A 19,336-nucleotide genomic window follows, 5' to 3' on the forward strand; every position below is an offset into this window, starting at 1 on the left:
GTGAGGCCTTCCCTGACTCCCCTGCTCAGAAGACAGCCTCCCTGCTTTCCGCATCCCCTCGCCCCCTCCTCCCTGCACCCGCATCCCCTCGCCCCCTCCTCCCTGCTTTCCTCATGGCACTGCTCCCCCTGGGACATGCTGTGTACTTTGCTTTTCCCTTAGTTGTCTCTCTCCTCCCACAGAATGTAAATCTATGTGAGCAGAGGTTTTTGTCTGTTTGTTGTACCTACAACAGTGCCTGGCACGTGACAGCCCACAAATGGTTGAAACAAACGAATGACTGTGTCGCAGGTTCCAGCATCCACGTTGGTGTAAACACTTGGTCGTGGTCATCTCACGCCCTCTTAGGCGCCAGCTTCAGTCCTGCCTTCTTGGATGAGAGGCTCAGGTCTTGCAGGGCCCCGCTCTGGGGTGCCGTGCTCTCTGCTCCTAAGGCTCGCCTGCTCTCTAACTGCTTTTGCCTTGTGCCAGTCGTGACGCCGCATCTTCTGGCTTGTGGTTGATGTTCCTTTCATTGGTTTGAGGAGTTGTATTGTAAGTAGGCTTCTGGTTACCTGTGACTGGGATAAGTGAATGTTATCCCTTAAATACAGTTTCTTTCGGTTTATTTTAAGTGAAAGTGACTCTGAGATTCACGTTTTTGTGCGCACTACCTGCGTTCATTTCCGGCTTTGTTTGGTTAGGTGGGTGTCCACTACGAACTGACCGAAGAAGAGAAATTCTACCGGAATGCTCTAACACGGATGCCAGATGGCCCCGTTGCCCTGGAGGAATCCTATTCTGCAGTCATGGGCATCGTAACTGAAGTCGAGCAGTATGTCAAGGTGAGAAGCTAATTTCATTCAAATATGTTGTCTTATACACTTAGAAGTATGAGATTTAATGAATATGGAGCTAAAAGGTCTTGACTATATGTAATGTGAATGATGAGGTAATATTTGCTGTCTTAAAACAAGGAGTGAACAATAGGGCAAACCTTGTGGGATATTAATCATTTTGGAGAACAGGAAACTATTCTCTTTTGATAGGAAAATTCTGAGAATTTGAAGTGAGAGTTTTCCTAACGGCGATGAAAGAACATGAGCCTTTTAACAGAATATGAAAATATATGTTAATATTTTACAAAATGAAGAGTCAAACTGTAGTATTTAACTGTGTTCTTCTTCACTTGCAGGTTTGGCTTCAGTATCAGTGTTTGTGGGACATGCAAGCTGAGAACATCTATAACAGACTCGGGGAAGATCTCAACAAGTGGCAGGCGCTCTTGGTGCAGATAAGGAAGGCCCGAGGAACCTTTGACAATGCAGAGACCAAGAAAGAGTTTGGACCAGTAGTCATAGACTACGGCAAGGTGAGCTCTGCTGTCTCATTGAAAGGCGTCCGGGGAGCTGGGACGGCAACGTCTGACTGAAATGAAGCTGAAGCATAAACGCTCCAGCGTGAAAGACTCGCTGATACGTTGTCGCGCACTCCTTCCCCTGCAGGTCCAATCTAAGGTGAACCTGAAGTACGACTCTTGGCATAAGGAGGTCCTTAGCAAATTCGGGCAGATGCTCGGCTCCAACATGACAGAGTTCCACTCCCAGATCTCCAAGGTGAGGTGGCAGGACCCTGCCGGTGTGGTGGACTCCCCGGCGCCCCTCGGCCCTCTGCTAAACGCTGTGCTCTCTCCGGACAGTCCCGCCAGGAGCTGGAACAACACTCAGTAGACACGGCCAGCACCTCGGACGCCGTGACCTTCATCACCTACGTGCAGTCTCTGAAGCGGAAGATCAAGCAGTTTGAAAAGCAAGTCGAGGTGAGCCCTGTCCCTTGCTGTGTCTCAGGTGGGGTCCACGGGGCGTCTCTGTCGCTCCCCTGCCGTGCTCGTAAGGGTGGACAGGTGATTCTCAGGCACTTCAGGGTTTGAGAACCACAGGCTCCTGTCTTTTAAAGTCTTTTGCTGTAGTTGTGGACCTTCAAGTCCTCAAACTTGAATTACCTTCTCATAATTTGGAAGGAGGGTGGGACGCCCAGCTCCAGCACGCTTAGACCCTGCTCAGGGCCACCCAGTGCTGCCAGGAGCAGTCACGGGCCTGGCCACGGCGCCGTCGGGAGGGGAGCACGTGTTCCGTAGCCGCGGGGTGCCTTCCCGTTGGTGGGAATCTGACAGCAGTCTCTGCTGCCCTTGTGAAGGAAAGTGCTCAGTGTATTCTGTAACCCTCAAAGCTCTACCGCAACGGCCAGCGCTTGCTGGAAAAGCAAAGGTTCCAGTTCCCGCCTTCCTGGCTTTACATTGACAACATCGAGGGAGAGTGGGGGGCCTTCAACGACATCATGCGGCGGAAGGACTCTGCCATCCAGCAGCAGGTGGCGAACCTGCAGATGAAGATCGTCCAGGAGGACCGGGCCGTGGAGAGCCGCACCACCGACCTGCTGACTGACTGGGAGAAGACCAAGCCTGTCACGGTGAGTCTCGCCCCCGGCGCCGCAGCTTCTCCCGAGCCGGCAGCAGGTGACCTGGCGTCTCCGCTTTCAGACTTAAAAGGCCCTGCCATGGCTTAGCTTTCCAGAATGAAGACTTTTCCTTGTAATTAAAAGGAGCAGTACTTGCAGGTAGTGGCTTTGAAAACACGAAAGCTGACTTAGACGTCTTTTTACCCGGAACTCCTCGTGACAGTCACTTAAGTCAGGGAATTGTTTTAAAGACTAACGTTTTTCTGTTTGTAAGTTATCCTCTTACTTAGGCATAGTCAGAAGTTAGAATTTCCTTTCTCGTGGTAGGCATAGTCAGAAGTTAGAATTTCCTTTCTCGTGGACACAGGCCAAGCATCCCACTGCCGCCACTGCTAGGTCTGTGCGGTGGGGGGCAGCCCTGAGCTGTGACGTCATTGTCGCGGTCGTTAATGCTTTCTGTACCGGGACCTGCCACACCCTGGTCTCTGGGTTAATTCAAGTATTTATTGAGCACTGACTACATTCTGGGCAGCAGAGATACAGCGGTGACCTGAAAGGAGCCCTACCTGCATGGAGTTACGCTCCAGTGGGTCACGGAGGGTAAAGAGTGAATGAGAAGAACATGTGTTTTAAGTCAGATGGTGATACGTGCCGCGGGAAAGGGGTGTTGGTGCTTGCCTGCTCTGCAGGGGGTTGACATGTGGAGGCTGAGGGAGGGGCTGGCAAGCGTGCCGTGGCCAAGGGGCGTCCAGGCAGGGGGACGGCCAGTGTGGGGCTCAGGCACGTAGGTCACGGCCTGCCTGGCTCACTGGGTGGAATTCAAACTTAGACATACACGTACGCATAGAAGGGGAAGGGTTTTGAAATGCTCTGAACGTCAGTCTGGTTTTGTAGTGAGGATGTGGGTTCTCCGCACCAGTCCTGGGGGCTGATTTGGCCGCCCCACGTCTACTGGGTTGGCCTCTGTCCTGCCCGCAGCCCTGTCTGTGCTGCTGGGCCCAAGGTCCTGCCTTGTGTTTCATTTTGGCTGAGGGGCCCCGGTGTTAAGCAGGCTTGTGCTTTTGCTAACGCCAGTGCTTCCAGGCTGTGCAGGGGAGTGAGTACTGATCACTAGACAAGAGTGTGATCACCTGAATTTGAATATCTTTTGTTGCCTCACCTTGCTAGTAATGAATGTGTTACAGTGAAAACTTTGATATTTTGTGTAGTCATTCTCAAAGGTTATCAGAATGGAGAGGAAGTGTGTAAACAGTGTTAAGGCTGAAGTAGAGTCCCTCCAGTGAGAACAGTGCTTTCCTTTTCCTTCTTCTCTCGGTAACTGATACGACGACTGTGCACCTCAGGGAGGGCGTGGCTTGCAGCCCCAATCGCCCTGTCCCCTCGGTCAGGAGTGTCCTGCTCCAGGCCCAGGTCTGTCCTGACTCTTCTCTTGCGTCTCCCACGGCACTTAGTGAGGGGATGACTGAGTCGGGAGGTGCTCCACCTTTCCTGTGTCAAGTCTGGAAGCAAAAGTTCATCCAGTAATGGACGCGCATCACCAGGGTACAGCTTTTGAATGTTTACGTGCGTAGACGTGTTCAAGGAATCACAAATCCTAGAAGCCCAGCAGGCCCCCTCCACCATCTCAGAGCCGGAGCTCATCTGTCCTGAGCCCCGGCTCTGATTCTCTGGCCTTGACTGCTTCAGGGCAATCTTCGCCCGGAGGAGGCGCTTCAGGCTCTCACCATATACGAAGGCAAGTTCGGCAGGCTGAAGGACGACAGGGAGAAGTGTGCGAAGGCCAAGGAGGCGCTGGAATTGACAGATACGGGACTCCTCAGTGGCAGCGAAGAGCGCGTCCAGGTACGGCAGCTCCAGCGGGCGGGGGGGGCCGGGCTCCTCGTGCTCATGCTGCCTCTGGCCCGGAGTGTCTCAGGAGCCCTGGGGTGGTTCTGCTTCCAGGTTCAACTGCTTTACTGTGCTTCATCGCAGGTGGCCTTAGAGGAGTTGCAGGACCTCAAAGGCGTTTGGTCGGAGCTTTCTAAGGTCTGGGAGCAGATTGATCAGATGAAGGAGCAGCCGTGGGTTTCCGTGCAGCCTCGAAAGGTAGGTGTCGCTAAAGACAGGTGCTGTGTGCACCTGCATGTACTGACAGGTAGATGTCGTGAAAGGTAGATGCTGTGTGCACCTGCACGTACTGACAGGTAGATGTCGTGAAAGACAGGTGCTGTGTGCACCTTCACGTACTGAAAGGTAGATGTCGTGAAAGACAGGTGCTGTGTGCACCTGCACATACTGACAGGTAGATGTCGTGAAAGACAGGTGCTGTGTGCACCTTCACGTACTGAAAGGTAGATGTCGTTAAAGACAGGTGCTGTGTGCACCTGCACGTACTGACAGGTAAGTGTCGCTAAAGACAGGTGCTGTGTGCACCTGCACGCACTGACAGGTAGATGTCGTTAAAGACGGGTGCTGTGTGCACCTGCATGTACTGAAAGGTAGATGTCGTTAAAGACAGATGCTGTGTGCACCTGCACGCACTGACAGGTAGATGTTGTTAAAGATGGATGCTGTGTGCACCTGCACGTATTGACAGGTGTAGACTTTACTCAGAAACCTGGCAAGCAAGGAGCTGTATTGTGAGTTCACAAAATGTCACTTAATGGTCGTTTACATTCATCCAGATTAATGTAAAATTTCTTCTAAAACCATTTTTAAAATATTTCATCGTTTAAAGGAATGTTGGCAAACTAAATACCATCTTGTGTTTCTCTTGACAGCTTCGGCAAAATTTAGATGGCCTCTTGAACCAGCTGAAAAACTTCCCCGCACGATTACGGCAGTACGCGTCCTATGAGTTTGTCCAGAGGCTTCTGAAAGGTTACCTCAAGGTCGGTGACTCAGAGCTGCAGTCACAGATGTCCGCTAGAAACACGCTGCACGGGTAACGTGGCTCACTCTCTTCACAGATAAACATGCTGGTGATTGAACTGAAATCTGAAGCACTTAAAGATCGCCACTGGAAACAGCTGATGAAACGGCTTCATGTAAACTGGGTTGTTTCTGAGCTGACCCTCGGCCAGATCTGGGACGTTGACTTGCAGAAAAATGAAGCGGTTGTCAAGGATGTGCTGCTTGTAGCACAGGGGGAGATGGCTTTGGAGGAATTTTTGAAGCAGGTAAGTAATAGGCTGATGGGCATTCCATATCGTGTTTCAGGCTGTGACATAGACTGACGTAGATTTGAGCCTCATATGTGGTCCCTTTTGTCTCCATTACACTCGGTCACTCATGTGACTGGCGAACGCCCACATACTGATGACGTGCCTCTTTCGGTTTCAATTCAGATACGAGAAGTGTGGAATACTTACGAATTAGACTTGGTTAACTATCAGAACAAGTGTCGCCTGATCCGAGGCTGGGACGACCTCTTCAACAAGGTCAAAGAGCACATCAACAGTGTGTCCGCCATGAAGCTCTCTCCGTATTATAAGGTACCGCTGTGGGGAGATGTCCCTCCCGCACATCCACTGTTTTACCTTCAGACTTAAGAGTCAGGGCCTTCCCTGGCAGTCCAGTGATTAAGACTCCGCGCTTCCACTGCAGGGGGCACGGGTTCGATCCCTGTAGGGGAACTAAGATCCAGCATGCTGTGCGGCCAAAATAAATAGATTTTTAAAAAATAATTAAAAAATTAAAGTGGCCAGACTCACAGTTACCAGGTGCCTGGTAGAAAATGTGAGTCACATAACTGGACAGGATCTTTACCTGCATGTTGGGGTAAGTTCTGGTGTGTCTGAGCGTGGAGAGTTCAGCAGTTGAGCTCTGCCGTCCCTCCACCCGCTAGGTGTTTGAAGAGGATGCCCTGAGCTGGGAAGACAAACTGAACCGGATCATGGCTCTCTTCGACGTGTGGATCGACGTGCAGAGGCGCTGGGTCTACCTGGAGGGCATCTTCACGGGCAGCGCGGACATCAAACACCTGCTGCCGGTGGAAACCCAGCGGTTCCAGAGGTACAGCCTCGAGCCGGGACGGGGGGCTGAAGGGTAGGCTTGGCTGGTGACCACCCTTTGCACGAAGGCTGACGTTAACCTCGCTTTTAATTTGATTTGTAGTATCAGCACGGAATTCTTGGCTCTCATGAAAAAAGTATCCAAGTCTCCCCTGGTCATGGATGTTCTGAACATCCAGGGGGTACAGAGGTCTCTGGAGAGATTAGCAGACCTGCTAGGAAAGATCCAGAAAGCCCTGGGAGAGTACCTGGAAAGAGAGCGCTCATCTTTCCCCAGGTGAGAGGGTGGTTTTTACGGGGACTGAAGGGAAGGTCAGCTCCGGCGCCTCCTTCCCGCCCCTCCCTCCTGGCCTGTGTGTTGGTCACTCTGACGTCAAGGGTTTTGTTACCAATAACCGATTTAGTGAATACCGTTTCTCCTTCATCCATTGATTCCTAATTATAACAAATAATCCTTAATTTTCTACCGTGGGTTCATTTAGTAAGCTTCATTTAAACTATTATTCACCCTCCCAGGCAGCTAGCATCTCTTAAAAATTTAGCTGTGATTCTTTTTTTTTTTTTGGCCGCACCGTGTGGCGTGCGGAACTTCCCTGACCAGGGATCGAACCCGTGCCCCCTGTGGTGGAAGCAGGGAGTCTTAACCACTGGACCACCAGGGAAGTTGTATTTTATTTTCTAAGTGGCATTCTTTTCTTTCTGAATAGTTTACTTAGTATAAATAGAGCAGGTTCTTAAAAAATTCATAAGGTGAGGTGAATTACATGAAATCCATTGAATTTCTCTTCAGGATCTTGTTAGGTGAGTGTATATCTTTTGCTGAGGGCTGGAAGAAATTTGGATGTGATCTGAATTCAGGCTGGAGATGGTCCACCACCATCCGTATCCACTTTCCTTTCCTATACGATTTGAAGTTTTGCCTCGATTCCCCTTATTTGTGTATATGTAATGTTTTAGCAACTTAAATGCTATTTTAATTTTAGGTTTTATTTTGTGGGTGATGAAGATTTGCTTGAAATCATTGGAAACAGTAAGAATGTAGCCAAGTTACAGAAACATTTCAAGAAAATGTTTGCTGGTGTTTCCAGCATCATCCTGAATGAAGATAACTCTGTCGTCCTGGGCATTTCGTCCCGTGAAGGAGAGGAGGTAGTTACATTTATTGATTGTAACTTAGAAAACTTCACTCCCATCTTTGCGCACTTTAATTCTTAGATTTTCTTTATTTCAGGTTATGTTTAAAACTCCCGTGTCAATTACTGAACATCCCAAAATCAACGAGTGGCTCACCCTAGTAGAGAAGGAGATGAGAGTCACGCTGGCCAAACTCCTTGCCGAGTCTGTTACAGAAGTTGAGATTTTTGGTAAAGCAACTTCAATTGACCCAAATACCTACATCACCTGGATTGACAAATACCAGGTACTGTCCAGTAGAAGGGGGACAGTCTGAAGGTGAGGGCACTGGCTGATCTTTAAAACCATCCTTTTGGGTCTTGTGTGCCATGTCTCGCAGGCCCAGCTCGTGGTCCTGTCAGCCCAGATCGCCTGGTCTGAGAACATGGAGACGGCGCTGAGCGGCATCGGCGGGGGCGGCGACACAGCCCCCCTGCACTCCGTGCTCAGCAACGTGGAGGTCACCCTCAACGTGCTGGCCGACTCGGTCCTCATGGCGCAGCCCCCGCTCCGGAGACGCAAGCTGGAGCACTTGGTTAGTCCCATTCCTCCCACTCAGGTTCCTGGGCCTTCGCCTTGGACAGCCGAAAGAACTCACGCTTGAGAAAGATCCTAATTGGTGTCCGGGAGAAAAACAAGTGGATGGCCTGTTGACAAACGCTGGGGTGTGTCCTTGGCTCGCTGGTCCCGTTGAAAGGCAGTCTTGGGGGACAGGAGTTAACACCCACGACCTCCTGACACAAAGGGGTGACACTCATCCCTCTGGGTCTTTCACACTCTCGTCCTCTCCTTCCCAAAGAACATGTCCCGTGGCGGACCAGCCCAGCGCGTCTCTGAGCCCGAGCTGCTTGCTGCTGCTGGGCTTTGCGCCCCTGTGTGCAGCAGATGCACTGTTAGGGCAGAGACAGCTCTGCTCCCATCACGTTTCATGCTAGTTGCAACTAGCAGAGTTCTTGTTTGTTGTTTGTTGTTTCTTTGTTTTTGTTGCATCTCTTGATTCTGTGTAATTCCATTGTGTGACTAACAGTTTTATGGTTTTTAAAAGTGAACAACAGTTCTGTTGTTTCTAAAAGTGAATATTTACACTGTAACTGGACCTAGAATCTCAATTTAAAAGTCTACTAAATAACCCCCGCACCCCGAGGATACGCTTATGTACTTTAGTTTACATACTTTAGTTCATGAAATGTACTTTCTGATAAACGCTTTAAAGAGACTCTTTCTTCAGATTACAGAGTTGGTTCACCAGAGAGATGTCACCAGGTCCTTGATCAAGAGCAAGATCGACAACGCCAAATCTTTTGAGTGGCTTAGCCAAATGCGATTTTACTTTGACCCTAAGCAAACTGACGTGTTGCAGCAATTGTCGATTCAAATGGCAAATGCCAAGTTTAACTATGGCTTTGAGTACCTGGGTGTCCAGGACAAGCTGGTCCAAACCCCCCTCACCGACCGCTGCTACTTGACGATGACCCAGGCCTTGGAGGCCAGGTTGGGCGGGTCCCCCTTCGGTGAGTCCCCTCCCCACAGCTGGACGGGTGGAGTCAGATAGGAAACGTACTTTTCGAAGATTAAGCAAATGATCTACATGTATTTCTTAACTGCGTGGCTGGTACCTTCTAAAACTTGAAATCGGCTGGTGGTGATCGCATTTATAGTTGACCCTCGAACAACACTGGTTTGAACTGTGCGAGTCCACTGAGACACAGTTTTTTAAAAGTATTTATTTATTTATTTATGGCTGTGTTGGGTCTTCGTTTCTGTGCAAGGGCTTTCTCCAGTTGCAGCAAGCAGGGGCCACTCTTCATCGCGGTGTGCGGGCCTCTCACTATCGCGGCCTCTCTTGTTGTGGAGCACAGGCTCCAGACGCGCAGGCTCAGTAGTTGTGGCTCACGGGCCTACTTGCTGCGCGGCATGTGGAATCTTCCCAGACCAGGGCTCGAACCAGCGTCCCCTGCATTGGCAGGCAGATTCTCAACCACTGCACCACCAGGGAAGCCCCTAGACACAGTTTTTTTAATAGATAGGCAGTCGGCCCTTCATGTTCACCGGTTTCACATCCTCAGATTGAACCAACCATGGATTAAAGTTTCCATCCGAGGTTGGTTGAATCCATGGATGCAGAACCTGTGGATACGGAGGGCCAACTATTGGACTAGAGGGTCCATGGATTTGGGTAGACACAGGGGTCCTGGAACAGTCCGCATGGAGACCGAGGGATGATTGTACTTTGGTTTTTTAAAATGAATTGCTTTTTACAGTTCTTAAAACTAAAGGCGTGTTCTTATTTGAGTTCTCAATTCCTTTTCTTCAAATAATAGGGCCTGCTGGGACTGGGAAGACCGAGTCTGTCAAAGCTCTCGGCCATCAGCTTGGACGCTTTGTTTTAGTTTTCAACTGTGATGAAACCTTTGATTTCCAGGTGAGAAGCTCTGTAGGAACCACCTAGAGTTAAGGGCCTGAGAGGGCTGGGTGGGGAACAGCAGGCGGCACCTCTCGAAGCTGTTAGCCTAACGGCACAGCATGGTCCTTTGGGGACGGGGTTACTTGAGCTGTTTGAGGTTCCCAGCACGTGCTTGACACCGACTTGAGCTTCATGTCTTCAAATTCTTCAAACTCCTCAGTGTAACATATCTTTCTGGTGTCTATGTCTGGGAATAAACAAATATTATGGGAAAGGTTTTTTAAACAGCATGTTAACTTTGTCATTGGGATTTTATTGGCACAGGAGGAAAAATGACACGTTACATCTGTACCACTGTTTATGAGGCACTTGATGTGTGGGGCTGGGCTCCTTGCCTCACTTGTGAAGCTGATTCCACCTTCACAGCCCCTCCCACCCCCCCACCCCGGGAGGAAGGCGATATTGTTCCCATTTCAAAGATGAGCAGACAAGGGTTTCAAGACGTGATCTGCCCAGGGTGGGACCAGTCATCCAAGCCAGAAGCGGAGCCCTGTACAGCCAGCACCGCGGCCGCGGTCTTAGCTCCCTTCCCTTCTTCTCGTTTCAGGCGATGGGACGGATCTTTGTGGGGCTTTGCCAGGTGGGCGCATGGGGCTGCTTTGACGAGTTCAACCGCCTGGAGGAGCGGATGCTGTCGGCCGTGTCCCAGCAGGTGCAGTGCATCCAGGAGGCGCTGCGCGAGCACTCCAGCCCCAGCTACGATAAGAGTGAGACTGGCTTCTCCTTACAGTTACCTGGAGGGTGCAGAGGGGGCCCCCTCTTTGATGAGAAATAAGCGAGAATTTAATGTAGCTCCAGGACGCGCTGCTGCAGGCGGGGCAGTGCGTCCTGACGGAAGACAGGCGGGAGGGCCCAGGGTACCGCCGCACCCCTCGTCCCAGAGCAGCCCCGCGGCACCGCGGAGCCGTCAGTCCTTCCCCTGTAGCAGAGTCCCCGTGCTCCCTCCCCCGGCGCCTGCGCACAGCACAGGTTTGAGCCGCTCTGGGCCCCCCGCGTCCCCCTCCTCCTCCCTGCATCCCACAGAGCCAGGCCTCCTGGCCAGAGTGTTGGGAACCAGCCCTCGGCATGGTGGGAGTGCCTGCTCAGAGGGCCCCGGGGCTTGTTGCGCACACAGCCTGGGCGCGTGAGCTGGAGGACGTAAATAAATACATCCACCTTGGCGAGTTTACCTTTTAAAGTTCCCTTTTCTTCCATAATAACGGTAACTCATCTTACCAGACCTCCTAAATAAAACAAAAGGAGTGTCAAAGAAATCAGTACCTGTGTACTCCATGTTCCATGTTCTCCTATGGAGGAAGTCTGATCCCTAAGTAGTCCAGGGATGGGGAGCGGGGGGGGGCTGTTTATTTTGTGTTTTCCTTTGATGACCCTAGGAGAGGGTCATTCTCGTGACCTCAGCTGGTCAGTTTTGTCACAACATGGATTGGTTTTTATTTCTGCAACTATTGTTGGGGTGCGTTTCTATTCTTGCATTGACCTTGTGACGCTCAGTAATGCACAAATAGTGGGTTTCCTGCCTCTGGTGACTTGATCCGTTACACATTCGGACGGCTTTTGTGTGGGTGAGGTGGGTGAAGATGGGCCTGCCTGGGCCAGTGGGCGTTGTGTGTGGTGAGAGCCTGCGGAAAGGCCAGACGGCAGCTCCCCTGGAGTCCTGGGCCGGCAGGGAGATGGGTGCTTGCTCTGCAGTTTTAGAGAGATTTTGGAGTGGGTTTTTGACTATCACGAGTCTTAACACCATCATCTGATTTTCAGCCTCTGCCCCCATTACTTGTGAGCTGCTGAACAAACAAGTCAAGGTGAGCCCAGACATGGCCATCTTCATCACCATGAACCCCGGCTACGCGGGCCGATCGAACCTTCCAGACAACTTGAAGAAGCTGTTCCGGAGCTTGGCCATGACAAAGCCCGACCGGCAGCTCATCGCCCAGGTCATGCTGTACTCACAGGGCTTCCGCACCGCCGAGGTCCTCGCCAACAAGATCGTCCCGTTCTTCAAGTGAGTCACTTAGAGTTATTCCGAATCGTGTTTCTAGCATGTGTTAGGTGTGCCGTTTAAAGTTTGCCTGTGTAATTACGACACTACCTTCCGCGTGTCCGTCTCTTATTTCTTGACGTTTGATGCTCCTGGTGCTCAAAGTGTACTGTTTTTTAAGAAAACCCTTTCTCTTTTAGACTATGTGACGAGCAGCTCTCTTCTCAAAGCCACTATGACTTCGGTCTCCGAGCCTTGAAGAGCGTGCTGGTGAGTGCAGGAAACGTGAAGCGGGAGCGGATTCAGAAGATCAAGAGGGAGAAGGAGGAGCGCGGCGAGGTGGTCGACGAAGGAGAAATTGCGGAAAATCTCCCTGAGCAAGAGGTGTGCGGGGCATCCTTTAAGCACTCAGACCCAGACTCTGGTTGTGTTTCCCTTTGCCACCCTGAAGTCGTGCCTTGAGGGCTCTCATTGCGACTCACGTGCCCCGGGGTGAACGGAGGGGACCCGCATTTGATGGGAAGCCTGGGGGTGGGGGTGGGGCGCTGGACCTCACTGCTTGTTCACGGAACAGCTGTGCCGTGGGTCCTGCAGGGACAGGGCAGTAAACGTGGAGCCGGCACCCACCCCCCCCAAGAGCTCATCCCCTTCTCCCCACGCAGATCCTGATCCAGAGCGTCTGTGAGACAATGGTGCCAAAGCTGGTGGCAGAAGACATCCCGCTGCTTTTCAGCCTCTTGTCGGACGTGTTCCCCGGGGTCCAGTATCACCGGGGCGAGATGACGGCGCTGAGGGAGGAGCTCAAGAAAGTGTGCCAGGAGATGTACCTGACCTACGGAGACGGAGAAGAAGTCGGCGGGATGTGGGTTGAAAAGGTAGCCGGGATCGTGGTGTTGGCTGGCGCCTCACAGACCCCGCAGGCGGCCGCGAGCGGTAACGACGGCCGTGGACGTGGGGGAGAAGCCACGTCTTATCAGGCTTTGTCCACGAGACGCGTCGTCTGGTTTGTGAAGATTTGCCCCAAGTCCTGTTAGGATTTTTTCTTAACTTGAGAGTAGTGACAGGGAAACTTACCTGAAATTTTCAATTATGTGGTATAGTTTGTTCTCTGAAAATGCTGGCTAAAAGGGGATCATGATGAAAAACGTCTATGGCAGTAAAAGATCTGCTTACAAGACTTTGCAGTACCACGGTTAACAACATAAATGTGCTAATCAATAGAGTTTACATTCTGTATCGACTTCTATCCTTTCTCTCCTCTGTGAGACTCACTTAAGAAAAAGCGTGTCACGTGCACAAGCTGTGTGTGCAGACCCTGAGCTGCGGTCCTGGGTTAGACAGGCGGCTTGTTTATCTGGCCTCTGTCCTCCCGGCAGGGCATCTCAGGGGTCTCTTCTGAGGCAGCTCGGTGAGCGTCTCCTGACTCAGTCCAACAGCTCCACAGTTCAGTAAAAACCCTCTGTATTTGCTGTGCTTGTGGCCGGTTGAAGGTCTCTCTGGTTAGAAAGTCCCAGTACTTGCCTTGAAAGAGTCACAGCACGCGTTTCTTGCTTGGGGGTGGGAGAAGTGGTGAGGAACCTCCCACGTTCTTTCTCTGGAGTGGTCACGGTGCTGGTCGGTTTGGCCCTCAGGTTCTCCAGCTCTATCAGATCACCCAGATCAACCACGGCCTGATGATGGTGGGGCCCTCGGGCAGCGGAAAGAGCATGGCCTGGCGCGTTCTTCTGAAGGCTCTGGAGAGGCTCGAGGGTGTGGAGGGCGTGGCCCATATCATCGACCCTAAAGCCATCAGCAAAGACCACCTGTACGGAACCCTGGACCCCAACACCAGGGAGTGGACCGATGGGCTGTTCACACACGTTCTGAGAAAGTAAGTGCACTTGGGTGGGTGTCTGCACTCCGGAGATTTGGAACCTAGGCACTCTGTCCTCGTGGTAACAGCGTACGTTATTCTTCTTACCATGCTCTGGACAAATTAAAGTCACTTTAGAAACCGTTACAGGCTGAGCATTTTCAACCTCAGTCACCCGCTGCTGTAAAATCCTCCCACACCAGGATCATAGACAACGTGAGGGGTGAGCTGCAGAAGCGCCAGTGGATCGTCTTTGATGGCGATGTGGATCCCGAGTGGGTGGAGAACTTGAACTCGGTGCTGGATGACAACAAGCTGCTGACTCTGCCCAACGGAGAGCGCCTCAGCCTTCCGCCCAACGTACGAGCCTAAGTATTCTGCCCTGACTGCCTGGCGCGCGGCCCGGAGAGCGGCTCAGCCTCTGTGGCGGCGGTCGGTGCCGGAGCCTCTCTGCGCTGGGTTCTTTCCATTCCTGTGGCTAGTGAGAAATGTTTTCAAAGGGTTCATTCATAACTTTCCACTGCTTGCTGAAAATTAAGCATACTCCGCAATTCCCAGGTAGCCTTTCCTACAACTCCGTAAGGTGGGGTTATAGTGAGGATTTCTGGGAAATGGCAGAACGAGGGATTTAGATATGGACGCTTTCAGGGTCATCCCTTGGAAATGAGCACTTGATCCAGGTCCTGACCACACCACCTGATAGAGCGGTAAACATGGGCAGGCCTGGCCTGGGTGCGCGTTCATACTTTGACCACACTTTTCTGGAGTTCCGTCGTGTGCCGGGCCTTGTTCTAGATGCTGAAAATGTAGCTGTAAACAACATAGACAAAACCCCTGCTCTCCTGGGGCTCACAGTCTGAGGTGGGAGACAGACAGGGTAAGTGGTGATGGGGCTACAGAGAAAGTAAACTGCAGGGGAGCAGCCGCCGGTGCCGAGGGGTGGAGCTTGCACTGTCAGAAGGGGCGGCGCTGAGGCTCCCCGGGGAAGCTGAGGGCACAAGGGAGCAGCTCCTGTGGCTTCCGGGCGCTCCAGGTGGAGGGGCGGGTGGCGGCAGGAGCGTCTGGCCGTGCCCGGTGTGTGCGAGGAGAGCGGGGCGGTTGGCTGATGGGGAGAGAAGTTGGGGCAGGCCCCAAGGGGAAACGGGCGAGATGAGGTCAGGCCCGGGGTCACTGAGGACTGGAGCTTGCCCGCTAGGTGAGCTGGGAGGCCACGGCACCCCAGGCACAGCCGTGGAGGTGCTGAGAAGTAGCTGAGCTGTGGGTGCGAGTTCAAGCTTGCGCCAGTGGGATCGGCTGACGGGCTGGAGGTGGGCGGGAGGGAAAGGAGTCCAGTAGCACTCCGGAGCCGCTGGTGAGCAGGAGCCTTTATCGTGACGACGGGTCAGCATCGGTGGTTATCACCGCTTCGGAAACCAAGCCGCGGGTCTGGGAACGTGCGCTTATGCAGACTCGTATCTTGATTTGACTTGTCGGGTTCTTTTCTTACAGCTCATTACCCAGTAGATTCTAACTGTTGTCAGAAAGATTCATCTCCTTGTGAGGCGTGTTAGCAGTGAGGTTAAGGCTCTGGGATCAGACCGTCCGGTTTGAGTCTCAGCCCCACTGGCGACTAGCAGTGGGACCTGGCGAGGCTGCCAACCCCACGTGCGAAAGGAGGCCCTGCTGGCCGGCCTGCCGGCGGGTTCGAGGCCAGGAACCTGGCCACAGCGCCTCACTGCTGACCCTGCCGCCCAGGGAGCCGTTGGCTCCGTCCCACCAGAGCTCCTCTCCTCTCCTCCCCGCCACACACAGGTTTTTTCCTGCCCAGATTCTCAGGGGGAGAGCTTGGTGGATGTTGTGATGATGCAAACGGTAGACATCTTTACTTCTAAACCAAGTGCAGCAGGATTGGTTTAAGTTGCTCTTTCAGTGGGCATATAGGTAAAATAATCTTAGCATCCGGGTCTCTACCAAACCCGTGCCATTCATTAAGCGTGCTCAGTGTTCTCTCCCCTCCAGGTGCGCATCATGTTTGAAGTGCAGGACCTGAAGTACGCCACGCTGGCCACGGTGTCACGCTGCGGCATGGTCTGGTTCAGCGAGGACGTGCTCGGCACGGACATGATCTTCAACAACTTCCTGGCCAGGCTGCGCAGCATCCCCCTGGACGAGGGCGAGGACGAGGCCCAGCGCCGGCGCAAGGGCAAGGAGGACGAGGGCGAGGAGGCCGCCTCCCCGATGCTGCAGGTACGCGGGCCAGCGCCGCTCCGCCGAGTGCGGCCAGCGGGCAGCTGAGGGTGCTGGGCCGCGGCGCAGAGCGAGGCCGGGCGTCCCGCCCCGAGCATCTGGACGTCGGGGTGCTTTTCACGATGGTCACTGCGCCTCCGCTGAGGCCGGCCACTCACTGGAGGTTTGCATAATCAGTGCAGTCGCAGCTGCAAAAGTGTAGCCGTGCACGGAAAATTTAAAGAATTCTTTCGGTTTTCTCTGCAAATTGGTGAAAGGTGGACCTTGTGCATTTCGATGGTGAAGACCAATGTTCCTAGGAAGCGTGATTTTTTTTTGAGAACCACCAAGATGAAGGAATAAGGGTTGGTCGTTGAAGCTTCATTCCTCGTTTTTTCAACCCATAAAACTATGTTTCGCAGTTGCGTGACCCTCTCCTGGGCCTAGGTTAGAGCGGATGAAAACCTCCCCGCTTTTTGAGATGGTAGCTAAGCATCGTTCACTCCCTCCTGTAGATCCAGAGGGACGCAGCGACGATCATGCAGCCGTACTTCACGTCCAACGGCCTGGTCACCAAGGCCCTGGAGCACGCCTTCAAGCTGGAGCACATCATGGACCTGACGCGCCTGCGCTGCCTGGGCTCGCTCTTCTCCATGCTGCACCAGGCCTGCCGCAACGTGGCCCAGTACAACGCCAACCACCCCGACTTCCCCATGCAGATCGAGCAGCTGGAGCGCTACATCCAGGTCGGGGGGGCTCCAGCTGCAGCCAGGGGCTGGGGGCGGTGCCGGCAGCATCTCTGGGCACCACTGCTGCAGGGTAACATCGTTGTAAATGTCTTTCCTTTATTGTTGAAATTCCATTTAAAACGGGACCCACTTCCTATTCCAATAGCGCTATCTGGTTTACGCCATCCTTTGGTCCTTGTCTGGAGATAGTCGGCTGAAAATGAGAGCAGAGCTGGGTGAATACATCAGAAGGATCACGACAGTGCCACTGCCCTCTGCTCCCAACATCCCCATCATCGACTACGAAGTGAGTGCGCGCCTCGACGGGACGGCGTCTTTTCTTCCGTAGGAAGGTTTTGTCCGTTTAGTTTTCTGTGGCACAAGGGATGCAGGTTGACTTGGAGGTTCTGACTTGCATGCAAGTGAGCAAGTCTTGTAGGTGAGCAGGTACAGGGGTCCCGGGGTGACCAGCGCCCGCCCGTGTGTGCAGGTGTCCATCAGCGGAGAATGGTCGCCGTGGCAGGCCAAGGTGCCTCAGATTGAAGTGGAGACGCACAAGGTGGCCGCCCCTGACGTCGTCGTGCCAACGCTGGACACCGTCCGCCACGAGGCCCTCTTGTACACCTGGCTGGCCGAGCACAAGCCGCTGGTCTTGTGCGGCCCTCCTGGGTCTGGCAAGACCATGACGCTCTTCAGCGCCCTCCGGGCCCTGCCCGACATGGAGGTAAAGAGGCTGGAGTGGGCAGCGGGCCCGGGGCTCAAGCACGGGGTCGGCCTTCCAGCACCTCACTCGTTTCTCCCCTTCTCCAGGTCGTGGGTCTTAACTTCTCCAGTGCTACTACTCCAGAGCTCCTGCTGAAGACTTTTGACCACTACTGCGAGTACAGACGCACACCTAACGGGGTCGTTCTGGCCCCTGTTCAGCTTGGAAAGTGGCTGGTGTTGTTCTGTGATGAAATCAACCTGCCAGACATGGATAAATACGGGACGCAGAGGGTCATATCCTTCATCAGGCAGGTGTGTTTATGTCCACGAGGTGCCCTCTCCTCCACACCGTGTCGTGTTCACATTTGCCCCTAACGTGTCTCACTCCCCCCTTCCCTCAGATGGTGGAGCACGGAGGCTTTTACCGAAGCTCAGATCAAACCTGGGTGAAGCTGGAGAGGATCCAGTTTGTCGGGGCTTGTAACCCGCCCACTGATCCTGGGAGAAAGCCCCTCTCGCACAGGTAGCACACAGCCCCGCACACTTCCCTGATCTCACACTCACCAGTTCCGGGTTTGCTTTAAATGTAGCATGACGAAACTGTGGTTTTAATTATGAAAAGGTAACAAAATACTGCTCGTCATGGGGTTCCTCCGGGGTTATGTCACTGTGCTGGGAACACACTCAAAATGAAAGCGACGACTTGCTGGGCAGTAGTGAGCTGCCCCAGACCTGCCTGTAGGGCCAGGATGAGGCTGAAATAAGCCTGAGTCATTTTCCCGCCTTCGCTCGGTTCTTTTCCGGTTTTTTGCATCTACAGTTATTTGTCAGACCCAGGCCCGAGTAGTTTGTGTGGGACCTCAGTCAGCTGTGGCGTGAAGCCATGGGGGCGGGTCAGGAAGCCCCCGGTCGGCCTGGGACAGGGAAGCAGCCCTCTCAGGCACGCTTCTCCTCACCCCATACGAGGCTGAGCCGGCTGTCTTTGTGCAGGTTCCTGCGTCACGTGCCTGTGGTGTATGTGGACTACCCGGGACCCGCCTCCCTGACGCAGATCTACGGCACCTTCAACCGGGCCATGCTGCGCCTCATCCCGTCCCTGCGCACATACGCGGAGCCCCTCACCGCGGCGATGGTGGAATTCTACACCATGTCCCAGGTGCGCGGCGCCTTTGCCCCGTCGTGACCAGAGGGCTCTGTGGAGAGACGGAGCTTCACTTGGAGCTCTGGCTGAGCCGGGAGACTTGCTCCAGGGTCTCAACAGATCGTGCTTCCAGCCGGTGCTGCAACCGCGAACATCCTCTAGCTTGTTCTTGCCGTCCTCGTCTGGCACGTGCACATGTGTTCATTCCCCTTATGAAACCGAGGCCGCGCTGGGCCATCTCTGAAAGGACGCGGGCGCTTCTGTTTTAACAGCGCCAACGCGTGCCTGTCTGTACTTGTTCTTCTGCAGCGCTGGTGGTGACTGCACACGGCCAAACCTGTCGGGGGGCTGGACCGGTGACAGTTCCACCACAGTGCCTCTTTCAGCCTTGAAAACATATTTATTGAAAAGGTCTTTGCCCACTGGGACTTCCCCTGGCAGTCCGGTGGTTAAGACTCCGCCCCTCCAATGCAGGGGGTGCGGGTTCGATCCCTGGTTGGGGAGCTGAGATCCCACATGCTGCGGGGCAGTGCCAAAAAAAAAAAGATCTCTGCCCGCTGGATGAGCACAAGTGGCTCTCACGGTTTTGGTTTGCGTTTCTTTGTTAGCCTCTGACAAGGGCTCGTGCGAGAGAACTGCCGACTTTCCACTGAGACAGCCGTCTC

The 19,336-nt window shown here is 53.3% G+C and overlaps 1 protein-coding gene across 1 annotated transcript in view; it reads left to right on the plus strand.

Moving 5' to 3' along the window:
* Positions 1-19,336, plus strand: part of DYNC1H1 (dynein cytoplasmic 1 heavy chain 1) — a 67,535-nt gene that overhangs the window by 24,320 nt on the left and 23,879 nt on the right. Inside the window, exons 12-41 of the mRNA XM_057543698.1 lie at positions 684-824; positions 1,175-1,351; positions 1,485-1,595; positions 1,679-1,798; positions 2,209-2,448; positions 4,123-4,278; positions 4,408-4,521; positions 5,196-5,306; positions 5,385-5,594; positions 5,763-5,909; positions 6,263-6,429; positions 6,532-6,705; positions 7,412-7,577; positions 7,660-7,848; positions 7,942-8,136; positions 8,830-9,112; positions 9,923-10,023; positions 10,613-10,772; positions 11,821-12,064; positions 12,241-12,424; positions 12,703-12,915; positions 13,672-13,910; positions 14,096-14,252; positions 15,891-16,118; positions 16,613-16,843; positions 16,992-17,132; positions 17,316-17,549; positions 17,636-17,842; positions 17,932-18,053; positions 18,521-18,686. Of these exons, the coding sequence (XP_057399681.1) occupies positions 684-824; positions 1,175-1,351; positions 1,485-1,595; positions 1,679-1,798; positions 2,209-2,448; positions 4,123-4,278; positions 4,408-4,521; positions 5,196-5,306; positions 5,385-5,594; positions 5,763-5,909; positions 6,263-6,429; positions 6,532-6,705; positions 7,412-7,577; positions 7,660-7,848; positions 7,942-8,136; positions 8,830-9,112; positions 9,923-10,023; positions 10,613-10,772; positions 11,821-12,064; positions 12,241-12,424; positions 12,703-12,915; positions 13,672-13,910; positions 14,096-14,252; positions 15,891-16,118; positions 16,613-16,843; positions 16,992-17,132; positions 17,316-17,549; positions 17,636-17,842; positions 17,932-18,053; positions 18,521-18,686 (5,328 nt within the window). The remainder of the gene's footprint in view (positions 1-683; positions 825-1,174; positions 1,352-1,484; positions 1,596-1,678; positions 1,799-2,208; positions 2,449-4,122; positions 4,279-4,407; positions 4,522-5,195; positions 5,307-5,384; positions 5,595-5,762; positions 5,910-6,262; positions 6,430-6,531; positions 6,706-7,411; positions 7,578-7,659; positions 7,849-7,941; positions 8,137-8,829; positions 9,113-9,922; positions 10,024-10,612; positions 10,773-11,820; positions 12,065-12,240; positions 12,425-12,702; positions 12,916-13,671; positions 13,911-14,095; positions 14,253-15,890; positions 16,119-16,612; positions 16,844-16,991; positions 17,133-17,315; positions 17,550-17,635; positions 17,843-17,931; positions 18,054-18,520; positions 18,687-19,336) is intronic.

This window comes from Balaenoptera acutorostrata, chromosome 3 (assembly GCF_949987535.1).
Source record: "Balaenoptera acutorostrata chromosome 3, mBalAcu1.1, whole genome shotgun sequence".
In the NCBI taxonomy this organism is placed as follows: Eukaryota; Metazoa; Chordata; class Mammalia; order Artiodactyla; family Balaenopteridae; genus Balaenoptera; species Balaenoptera acutorostrata.